Source organism: Conger conger, chromosome 7 (assembly GCF_963514075.1).
Source record: "Conger conger chromosome 7, fConCon1.1, whole genome shotgun sequence".
NCBI classification, from domain to species: domain Eukaryota; kingdom Metazoa; phylum Chordata; class Actinopteri; order Anguilliformes; family Congridae; genus Conger; species Conger conger.
The window spans coordinates 39,858,705-39,871,211 of NC_083766.1; the positions used below are offsets into that span (position 1 = coordinate 39,858,705).

Genomic DNA, 12,507 nt, shown 5'->3' on the forward strand with positions numbered 1-12,507 from the left:
ACATGGAAAAAGGAGTTTGGACCACTTACCACTCCTTTATGAGCTTCCCTGGGTCTTCATTAAAATACACAGCAAGTGCTTTTAATTAGCAGGCTCTCCTTGTTGCAATCATGTAATTCTATAAAACAAAAAAGAAAACATGACGTGACACTTACAATGCAGTAAAAAAGCATTATGGAAATATTTAGTTCATTAAATAAACTGAAATATGTAAAAAAATGTAATTTGTTCACTTAGGTTCCCTAAATATCTAATTTATATTTTGTCTTAAGATCTGAAAACATCCTGAGAAATATACAACAATACAGGAAAGGAAGGGGGCAAAAACTTTCACTGCATTCTATAAGCAACTCCCTACTGACACACCGAACAGAAATATGCGAACCTGGTCAATGACAGCGAGGGTATCATTGATTATGCACCCTGCACCTTGAGTTTGGTGGTGTACTTGTCTAGTTGTGACATGAATTTGGGAATAGTGGTGATTCGCGTGAACTTGGCACATATCTGGAGTTTTAATGAGAAAAAATACAACAAAGGCAACTTACAACACAACCATTTTTTTTGATGGCATTTAAGACTAAGATGGTACAGAAACAATTTAACAAACAATCTGTGGTTAGTTTCATTGTTCAGCACATCAAGCAAGAAGACTATGCAATATGCAAAATTAAACACTTAATCAGAGCTGGCCATCTGCTTTTAAATTCGGCCATAAAAGGCAAGTCTTGAACGACTTCATACCTCCTGAGGGCAAAGGTGTTCCCCATTTGATCTTTTACACCTGATTGTAAGGGTGGGCGATATGGACAAAATTTGTATCATGATAATCATCACAGCAGGGGCCTCTCCAAGATTTGAATACATTTGGGGCTGAGCCAAATAATTTGGGGCTGAGCTGGGAAGGGGCATTCCATGCATTTTACCTTTACAGGTTAAATTGTTGTGTCAGTCTGTATGTATAAATATAATAAACAAGGAGCCTGATGACAGTAATTGAATTGAAATACTTATTTGTATAACCATTTAAGCAGTAGGTTTTTGCTTATCTCATTAACCAAATTAGGTTACCAACTCCCTAAGTATCATATCTATATAACTCCTGTCATCTAGCCTATTCATACATCAAATAATAACATGTAATAATTGATTTTACACTTTTCTCATATTCACAAAATGATCTAATAAATTGTGTTGTTTGTAAGAATGTAAGGAATATTTCTAAGTTATAGAATGATATCTTTGTTTTTGCAAGATTAAGATTTTAAGGAGGGGAAATACATAAGTCTGCATAATGCGTGTGGCCGCCTGGGGGCGGGGGCCCCGGGACCCGGCCGGGGTGTGTGCGGGGGGCCCGATGCTTGGGGGCCACTGGTTGGCGGGGCCAGCCACGCCCTGTCGCGCCCCTCACATCCACCAACATTCCACAGGAAGTGACAAACCTGCTCACGCCCACTTACATGCGCGTATACACACATACCACTTTAATGAATATTTGGCCCCAAAACACACGGCACCCAGATCAATCATACTGCTTGCCCAAGATACCGGGGACACAAAAAAAAAAAAAAAATGCAATGTGTGCATACACAGCCACCTAGTGGGTGGACACAAACCTGTTTAAAATATTTTTCTTCACCAAATGTTTTAACAACCATTAAATTTAGACTATATAATCTCAAACAATCTCATACAGTATTGTGCAAAAGTTTTAGGCAGGTGTGGCCCCAAATGTATTATGCAGCAGGACAAAAACCATACAAACCCCAAACATACAGCCAATGTCATTAAGAACTATTTTCAGCATAAAGAAGAACAAGGAGTCCTGGAAGTGATGGTATGGCCCCCACAGAGCCCTGATCTCAACATCATCGAGTCTGTCTGGGATTACATGAAGAGACAGAAGTATTTGAGGCTGCCTAAATTAACAAAAGAACTGTGGCTAGCCCTCCAAGAAGTTTGGAACAACCGACCTGCCAAGTTCCTTACTTACTGTGTTCTGTACTGTTCTTACTGTGTGCAAGTATACCTAGAAGAATTGATGCTGTTTTGAAGGCAAACGGTGGTCACACCAAATATTGATTTGATTTAGATTTTTCTTCTGTTCACTCACTTAGCATTTTGATCATTGATAAAAATAAACTATTAAGAGTTCTATTTTTAAACTTTTGCCCAGTACTATATATTGCCCATCAAACTAATTTAGACATATGTACTTAATGTAGTAGGTAAGTTCATATTGCTGTTTAGTGCCTTCACAATCCACAGCAGTGGTTCACAAGGGTCCCCAATTTTTCTTTACATTTAGTTAAAAACATTGCATACCTAACGTTAACGTTACATACCCTAGGTTAGCCTCATTCTGTCTTTGCAACGTGACATTAATTGACTTAGTCCCTCACAAGTGACACTTTGGTGTAATGAAACACCTGCTTCGATCATCACTCAGTGTCTTGATCACAATTCATAGCAAATGCTGGGCAAATCTATCTACCCCAACTTCATGAGAAGCAGTTGTCTGACATCACATGACAACAATGGCAGCACCAATTGGAGGCACACATCATGAATATTAAACCACCAACTAAAAAGCAACACAAAGTATTTGTTCCTGCATGGCTTTAAAATAAAGCCTGTGTGCAAACTGATGTTACAATGTTATTAGTTCACTGGTTAGGGCAAATGATCTCTGAAAGTTATCTTCTCTGCACCAATGTCCATCCATCCATCATCTTAACCCGCTTATCCTGAACAGGGTGACAGGGGGGCTGGAGCCTATCCCAGCATACTTTGGGCAAAAGGCAGGAATACACCCTGGACAGGTCACCAGTCCATCGCAGGGCACACACACCATTCACTCACACACTCCTACCCATGGGCAATTTAGACTCTCCAATCAGGCTAACCTGTATGTCTTTGGACTGTGGGAGGAAACCGGAGTACCCAGAGAAAACCCACATGATCACGGGGAGAACATGCAAACTCTGCACAGAGAGGCCCCGGCCGACCGGGATTTGAACCCAGGATCTCCTTGCTGAGGCGGCAATGCCTTTGCACGAACGTTATTTAGGAAAATTTTAAAAATACCAAAAAACATGTTAAATTAATTAATTTCGGAGAGTATAATGCAGAGAGTTTATGTGGTTATACACTGGCCACATAAACACTACCAGTTCACAGTCAAGTTTGGCGTGTTCTTCGTTTATGTTTGGCGTCATGCACCTGGAACGCTTGGAGGTCGGAAGTTGGAAATTTAAACAGGGAAATTCTGATCTCCGATGGAAAATGGAACGCAGCATAACTTCTGGAATTGAGTCCGCTTGAATCACGGGGAAACCATAGGGAGAAACGTTACAGGGCTGGAGTAGTCTCAGACAGCCCGCCCACTGTTACACTCTCATTGGCTGTCTGCAATGTCAATCACAGGAGTGTGAACGAAATCTGTGCTTATGTTTTTATCAGTCAGTCGGGAAGTTAGCAAACAACTGCACACAGCGAGAACACTCAAAAAGATTCCCGGCTGAAGCCCCGGAAGCCCGAAGCTGGTGACGCCACTGGCCTTCACTCAAGAATAGATACTGAAAGCTTTCTTATACCTGCACTTAGGAAGTGATTGAATGCACCTGAATATTCAGTACAATTACTTTTGGTCCCCTAAAATGGGGGGTACTATGTACAAAAACGGATGTGATTCCTATTCAACCGATATGAAATGGAAATGTGCAAATACCCTCAAATTAAAGGGGACAGTCTGTACTTTAGCCTAACATTTATTTCAGATCAAAATGTGCTGGACTACAGAGCCAAAAGAACAGAAATTGTACCAACTGTCCAAATACATACAGACTGCACTATAGGGTGATACAAGTCAAGTCGTGCTTTATTTGTGTAGCACATTTAGCCACAGGGAAACTCACAAGGGTAACAGTTCTTGACAAAAGTAAAGTTAAACGGGTATAGTCCTACACATAAAAATATACACATAAAAATATAAAAAGGACTAAAGAATGCAGTTAAATACATGGAATGTCCCTTCCCGGCTCAGCCCCTCATTACATTGGCTCAGCCCCAAATGTATGCAAACATTGGTGACGCCTCTGCTTGTGACACACCATACTTGTGGAATTTCCCAGTTTCCTGGGAATATGTGACAATTTCCCCCCCTAACACATTTTCTGTCAGTGATAGCAATACATAAACCACAAAGGAATACATAAACCTGAGCCTGAATTTAAAAATTTAAAATTTAAACAAACATTGTTTATTTTTTAATGGTTGTTGGAGAGGTCTCTCTTGCAAAATACATTTTAGTCTCATTTCAGTAATTGATTACATAATGATGCTGAGCACAGTATTGCAAAGCAGGAGTGCAGTCAGGCTGTAATAGCAAATTTTGTGTTTGCACCCACTGCAATAAAGTTATGTAAAGAGAGATGCACATATATTGCAACAAATATCTTAATCTGTTCTCAGATATGTTGCAAGGATATTGCAAACCTAAATGTGGGCAACCTCCTCCCACATTGCCATAATCCCTTACCCAAGAGGCCACGTGCCTGTCTAGACAATTCCCAGAATTACCTTGTTCAGCAATAATTCTTGTACTAGATGCATACTGACAAGCCAAGTGCAGGCTTTGTGATGATATCTGGACATAGGTCTGCTTTTGGGGTGTGGCACAAAAGCAGACCTATGTACCACACCCCAAACACCCAAATGTTATAAAATGGGGAGGTTGAGTGGAGCTGACAGAAAAAGTATCTTCTCTGCAGAAGAAGAAGGTTGGAGCAATGGACCATTGCATAGTTTTCACACTGATCACTGCATTGGTGTTCAGTCTCTGTCAGGCTGCCCCATCTGCAAGTCAGGATGTCACCTTTGAGGACCAAGAAAAAGCAGAGGTAATACTTTCTAATAAATCTTACCTAAATAATGTGCTATTTATTAAAAAATTCTGCTGTGTTACTGTTTTCTGGAAAGATGACCATGAAACTCAGAAATGAATTAGTCTAAAGTGAGGGTCTCTCACCCAAGGATATAGGAAGAGATGTGTCTATGTGGTGCTAACAATGCTGACAACGCACCATTGATCATTGACAGGAAACTATGGTGTCTGATTAATCATTCTTATGCAGATGTGCTGTGCTCCATGACATGGTCTAGTAGACAATGCATTTAAAAACAGACAGAAAACACAATTCAGCAGTTCAGATGGAAACACTTGTCTTTGGAAAGTGTAAAAATGTCATACTCATTTAACTCTGGACCTGCAGTGTCAGCAGGCGTTTGCTTCCACTTATTTAACTAATGAGCTTATTATCTGAACCAGGTATAATAATTTGTGAAATCAGGTAGTGTAGTGCACGATAGGAGCAAATAGCTGCAGAAATTGTGGCCCACAGGATGTGTAGTTGAGTAGAGCTGCTCTAAAATCACCTGGGCTGCTTTTGTATTTTTATTATTAATTTGCAGACATGTATTTATTATTGTTCATCTTGCTATTTTCTGAAAACTAGTGCTTTACTGAAGGATATGCTGAAGTGGCGGTGGCCCATTGTGGGAAACAAACCAGTAATCTTCTTGCCTAAATACTTATCAACTTCACCACACTACCACCTATATCAGAATGTAGTAACACACCATTACCTTTTTCAGCATTAGATATAAGATCATGATAATTATAACAAAACAAAAAAAAATTATATGCATTGCACCATGCCATGGTGTTACAGTTGTGTAAACAGCACAAGAACACCTGCCATTCCATTTTGAGATTGACGCTGAAACACTAATCTCGACTGCCTGGCAATCACTTAAAGGCCAGTCTTAAACAAGAGCTGGTCCATGGCACGGCTGATTTTTGGCAGCACCTGCATAACTAATTATTTTCTTGCCATATCTTTTGTTCAGTACTACCTGTCTCAGTTCTTTCCGAGCGATGTATCCAGAGGCAGAAGAATTGGAAGTGACTCCCTCAGAGAGAGGCTTCAATCAATGCAGGAGTTCTTTGGCCTGGAGGTGACTGGGAAACTGGACTCCAACACCCTGGAGGTGATGAAGAAGCCACGCTGCGGGGTCGCTGACATCAACAGATACGGCCACTTTCGGGGAAAACCCAAATGGGAGAAGAAAAGGGTTACATATAGGTGCTGTTTTGACTTCATACAAACTGCAGAAGTCTGTACAAGATGTGATGCAATGCCTCTGGAGCAGAATCTATGCTAGAAACTCAATCTAGGGGCAATCATTTGAAGCTTTGCTATAGAACAAGATGTCACATGCAACATAATAAATACTGTGTTCTTATACATTTAATGTTTCGCTTCTTACAGAATAACCCAGTACACACAACACCTGAGGCAGAAAGAGGTGGATGCCACCATCGCCCAGGCGTTCAAGCTGTACAGTGATGTTATCCCTTTGGACTTCCAGCAAATCTACAGTGGCACTGCAGATATCATGATCCTGTTTAAGGGTGGATGTGAGTATGAAAACCATAGTTTATCACACCAAAGGGGTCTATTGCTTGGGTTCACTTGACTATACAATTCCCCTTTCTTGATGTTCAGATCATGGTGACTCCTCTCCTTTTGATGGTCCCTATGGAGTTCTGGCCCATGCCTTCTCTCCTGGACCAAATAAAGGTGGAGACACACACTTCGATGATGATGAGAAATGGACTCTGAGCCAGAAAGGTATAGATACTGCATAGCATTGGGTTGGAGAAATTGAGCAATACCTTATTCAAATCTCTGTAATGTCTCCATTTTTAACTGCATACATCTATTATGTGTTCAGGAATTAATCTGCTGTTGGTGGCTGCCCATGAGTTTGGCCATGCTCTAGGCCTGGACCACTCAAGAGATCCCACTGCTCTGATGTTCCCCAACTATAAGTATGTGGACACAAGAGGATACAAGCTGCCAAAAGATGACAGATTGGGAGTCCAAGCTTTATATGGTAACTGTTTTACCATCTGTAATAGTGTTATCTTACAGTATGCAATATAGAGACACTACAGTGTCATATAGACAGAATGTGAGTACTATAATGTAATCCTCTCCTTGCCTCTAAAGGTGTTCGGACTCCAGATGAAAAACCCAAACCTAAACCGGAACCTACACCAGAGCCCAAACCAGAGCCTAAACCAGATCCCAAGCCAAAGCCTAAACCAGAAATGTGCGATCCAGACCTGGTTTTTGATGCTGCTACCACCATTAGGGATGCACTTTACTTCTTCAAAGATGGGTGAGTTTGACCTTTTTTGAAAACATCCTTACCTATTCAATGAAAAAGTATATTTTCAAGTGTTCTGTTTTAAATCAGTGCATTATGTGTTAAGAAAGCACTCCACAATTGGAAAAGTAATTTCCACTTTTGACCTTAATGTGAACATGTTTCATTTTGAAGTTGAAGATCTCTGTCAGGACAGACATGCATTCACTTTCAGTTTGTGGCTTTTCTATATTAACTGCCATGACTATGGAAAAGCATGTTCCTCTATGATTTTATTGCATATGTTTGTTTTCATAAAAGATATACACTTCACTACCTGTTTCAGTGCAACATTTACTTGTCCAGAGAGTTTGATAGTATATCTGATACATATATCAATATATGTGTTAGGTACTACTGGAAGAGAAATCACTATTTTATGGACATCGAGTTGAACACTGTGGAGTCCACCTGGCCTTCTATTAATTCTGTGGATGCTGCATATGAATACCGAAGGAAAAATATAGCCTTCCTTTTCAACGGTAAATTAATGTACAATAACTTCTGTCAATTACTTTTCATGCTCATCCATCATTTAAAAAGCTGTTCATAAGAACTAATATCACACTATCTTTCATGTATGTGCCATTGATTTCAACAGCAAAGTTAATGTGACTTTATAACCTGTCTACAATGTAGAGTTTCAAATTTTCTGAAGCAGTTCAGGTTGAGTGTCTTGTTTAAAACTACAATTTGATTCTATAGCCCCGTAGAAACAAGTACAACCCTACACAGCATGACTTTTCCCAGAACTTGATACCTTTCTGACTGCAGGTGACCAGTACTGGGGAGTTAGAGGGGAAAAGATTCTTCCTGGCTATCCCAAGCCCATCTCTAAATTGGGCTTCCCCTCATCAGTGCCTAAGATAGACTCAGCAGTCCACATGAAATGGACGGGAAGAACCCTCTTCTTTGTTGAAAACAAATACTGGAGGTGAGCACTAGGTTTTGGAGGAATAGTTATTATAGTGGGCGTGGTAGCGTTGGTAGGATCTGTTTGCGTTGGTTGGCACTAGCATTCAGCACATTTTGAGCCTCAAAACAGGAAATGATTTTGGTCTTGCTATGTTGCACCATTTTTGTGTTATTGATACCCTTAAAAATCTGCATAAAACATGAATAACTAAATTTAAAACCAATGGATCCCAATACAAGACCATTTCAAGACATTTTATTAAAGTTGAATTAGACCTCAAGATTCAAAATTTCGACGATGAATTGTTCATAGATTAACATGGCAAAACACAACGCTAACGCATGAATGATGCTAATCTGAAGTTTGTGTGTGTGTGTGTGTGTGTGTGAGTGTGTGAGTGTGTGCTCTGCGATGGACTGGCGACCTGTCCAGGGTGTATTCCTGCCTTTCGCCCAATGTATGCTGGGATAGGCTCCTGCGACCCTGTTCAGGATAAGCGGGTTAGGATAATGAATGAATGAATGAATGAATGAATGAATGAATTACGGGTTATATTCATAGACTGTGGGAAGTATAAACAGTGCAATTCCTCTATTAACCATTAGGAGTCCGAAATTACCTTTTGTACCTTCACCGAATTGCTGGTTTCTGCTGCAAAAACAAAGAGTGCTTCCTTTATTGCACCGAAGACAATTACATTAACGACCATACTCTTTTTCAAAATGCTACACAACAATTAAAAATGGCACTTACTCACCCAGCGGTCTCACATACCAACGGACAAACGGGAACATTCAAATCCGAAACAGTCCTCATAATTCCCACTCCAAAAGCTGCATACCCTCACTTACCTAATGGAAATGATTTTTGAGTGGGTTAAAACCGACAATGATGAGCCTTGTGAATACAGTAAAGCAAGGGCTGCCAAAATTATCGATGAAATGGAAAAGATCTCTATCACGAACTCTTAGGTTGAAAACTCTCAATTCAACCAAAGATTTATTCTTCAATGAATGGCAAATACCACTTTTTGCCAGTAGATGGCATTCGCGTACCTATTAAATGCGGATGAAGGGATCGCAAAACTAGATTTTCTTTGCAGTTTTTCTGCTTTGGCCCAATTTATTCAAAATTCAGAAAAACTTAATTAACTTAAATATTGATACTGTGACACAGTGCAATCCAACACAACAATGCAGGGGAATCAGATCACAGGACATCACAGTATATTTCATGTATTCCTTATGAATTCAAACATGCATTTACTATATACTGAAATGGCATAAAGAATTACAATAATGCACAATTGCCACCTGTTCTCCCTTCGGAATGTTTATATGATTGATAACACCATGGACTGGCCCACATTAGGTTGCACTCTTTGACCAGTCTCTGCCATTGTAAGACCATGGTTGAAGTTTTGCCCCATATTTAGGAAACGACTACACTGACGGTGATGTTAAAAATGCCTACACACATAATTTAAGCATTTCATCCAAATAAACTCTGAAAAAAGCGTGACAGTGCTCCTTTAATCACACTAGTTTAGCTATGTACCAACACAATTTGTGGGTAAGCTATGTTGAAAGAGTGATACAAGATATGTGGTACCAAATGGGACATTTTGGAAATAAAGCAAGCTTTAGAAAAGTGCAAAATAAGTAAATTGCCAATACACTTTACCGTGCACTACCCTAAGATTGTGAATTCTTTGAGAGGTTTGAATCTTAAACAATCTGCCCAGTGGTAAGCACATGTTGTTTGACATAGAGTAGGCATTATATATGCCTGTAGCAGTTGCCACAGATCTGTGCTGTTACCTTGATGGAGAGCAGGCTGATGTTGGCGTTAGGGCCAATCAATTTACTTTCTTGTCTTTTGAGGCTTTTGGCAAATGCAAACATTAAAATATTTTTGTCATTCATTTTATTGTATATGTCAAAGCTGAATTAGCAATAGATGGAAATTAAAAAGGCTCTGCAAAAATTTTTTATCCAGTTTTAATGAAAGGAAAAACAGAATGGACCGTGGATATCCCAGAGACATCGCTCATGATTTCCAAGGAATTGGTTCAAAGGTGGATGCTGCCTTTGAGTTCTTTGGTAAGTAGAATATACAATACTGTATGTAGTAAAATGAAATGAATAACAAGGTCTTACACTCTAGGAATGACATTTCTTTTCTGGCCCATCCACTCTAATACCATGGTTAAATACATCTCTCCTCTTGGGGTATTATATCCCTTTTCCCGAACAGGATTCTTATATTTGTCTGAAGGTGCCATGCTGAGTGAGTATGACTATCGCTTCAGAAGACTGGGCCGTGGACACTTGAACAATGAATGGCTGGACTGCAACCAAGCAGGCTTATCAGTATATTAAAGCTATGTATGTATTCTTAATAAAACACAGTACACTATACATTTGTGGCATCAAAGGTGCATTAAAGATGTTTTTTCCCTAAATAAAAATACATCTTGTTTATCAGGTTTCTTGTGATCTCAAAATTGGTTGGGCACAAAACTTTCCTTTAATATAATCATGGAGCTCAAGCTGTTTTCTTTCATTTTCATTAATTAACAAGTGTGCCAGTGTTCTGACTAATCAATCAAAAAACATTCACATCATGTTCAAAACAATTGGGAAAAATCAGTTTTAATCACTAACCAGTGGTGGGGATTTCCCCTGGTTTTCCTTGAGTATCAATACAATGATTAATTCACAAAATACTCAGTATCATCAGATATAGCTAGCTCTCCACAATTAGGCAGTTTAGTAGTCTATGCCTTATCCATTTATTTTTATTTGCATTATGAAATTGTGCACATTTTATCAACATTATTTGCAGAACTGCATTCATTCATGGTTTTTGAGATTTTTTTGCTTTGGATCATTGGGCCAAGAACTACCCGTATGAACAGATTTGTGTTTAAAGGAGTAACATAGTGGTTTAATGTGACACTTACCTGTTGGCAACAATAAAACATTAATTCATTCATTCATTATCCTAACCCGCTTATCCTGAACAGGGTCGCAGGGGGGCTGGAGCCTATCCCAGCATACATTGGGCGAAAGGCAGGAATACGCCCTGGACAGGTCGCCAGTCCATCGCAGAGCACACACACCATTCACTCACACACTCATACCTATGGGCAATTTCGACTCTCCAAACAGCCTAACCTGCATGTCTTTGGACTGTGGGAGGAAACCGGAGTACCCGGAGGAAACCCACGCAAACACGGGGAGAACATGCAAACTCCACACAGAGAGGCCCCGGCCGACTGGAATTCGAACCCAGGACCTCCTTGCTGTGGGGTGGCAGTGCTACCCACTGCACCATCCGTGCCGCCTAACAATAAAACAAATGTGCATAATTTTTATTATTCAAGCATTATATGTATTTAAAAACATATTTTTCTAAGCCTACATTTTCCACTATAAAAGTTCTGCTACGATGCGCCCCCACTTTCCTGCAGGTCAACCTGTAGGAGTGGTTATCCTCAGGTGACTTACTACTACGGAGAACATTCTCAACCGGTAGAAAATAGGACGATAAATTTAAAACTCTACTACTTAGCAGAACGGACATCTCGTCTGGTCTTCAACCTTCCCAAATACTCACACGTCACCCCCCTGCTTACTTCCCTCCACTGGCTGCCTGTCATGGCTCGCATCAAATTCAAAACATTGGTGCTAGCCTTCCAAGCAGTTAAAGGGTCTTCCCCAGCTTATCTGCAAAAAATCATCAGACCCTACACCCCTGCCAGACCTCTTCGTTCAGCCTCCACAGGCCGCTTGGCACCTCCCCCTCTCAGAACCTCCACCTCACGCTCACGACTACTGTCTGTTCTGGCTCCACGGTGGTGGAACGAACTCCCCGTTGAGGTCAGAACTATAGAATCCCTCCCCACCTTCAAGCGCAAGCTGAAGACACACCTCTTCAAACAGCACCTCTCCCCATCCCTCCCTACCTCCCTGTGAACCTTAATTGTTGTCTCTGTGACTTGTGTATCAGTATTTTAGTTGGCTAGGTAAGCAGTGTTTGGATAGTTAACTTTGGTGACTTTTGCTCTGTTTGTTTGTTTGTTCAAAAAAAAAAAAAAAAAAAAAAAAAAAAAAAAAAAATGGCCCTTGTCCTTATCTTTGTTGTACAGGTAGCAGTTGAAATTGTACTTACCTCTAGGGTCTTTCAGCGAACTTATCCCTGGTTATGGGTATGCACTTTGTTGTACGTCGCTCTGGATAAGAGCGTCTGCCAAATGCCAATAATGTAATGTAATGTAATTTAATACTTTCATGTTTCTTCAATGCCCTCTT

The 12,507-nt window shown here is 40.2% G+C and overlaps 1 protein-coding gene across 2 annotated transcripts; it reads left to right on the forward strand.

The window, feature by feature from the left end:
- Positions 1 to 4,639: 4,639 nt before the first annotated feature.
- mmp30 (matrix metallopeptidase 30) lies at positions 4,640 to 12,282 on the forward strand. Of its 2 annotated transcripts, XM_061250473.1 has the most exons (11): positions 4,640 to 4,901; positions 5,911 to 6,146; positions 6,333 to 6,481; positions 6,570 to 6,695; positions 6,799 to 6,960; positions 7,077 to 7,248; positions 7,627 to 7,757; positions 8,050 to 8,209; positions 10,190 to 10,293; positions 10,448 to 10,578; positions 11,220 to 12,282. In XM_061250473.1, the coding sequence occupies exons 1-10, from the start codon at positions 4,791 to 4,793 to the stop codon at positions 10,570 to 10,572; spliced, it is 1,476 nt and encodes a 491-aa protein (XP_061106457.1). In that variant the 5' UTR covers positions 4,640 to 4,790; the 3' UTR covers positions 10,573 to 10,578; positions 11,220 to 12,282. The 2 variants fall into 2 exon arrangements, with proteins under 2 accessions (XP_061106457.1, XP_061106458.1); XM_061250474.1 differs by lacking the exon at positions 11,220 to 12,282 and having other exon boundaries at positions 10,448 to 10,674.
- The last annotated feature ends 225 nt before the right edge of the window (positions 12,283 to 12,507 follow it).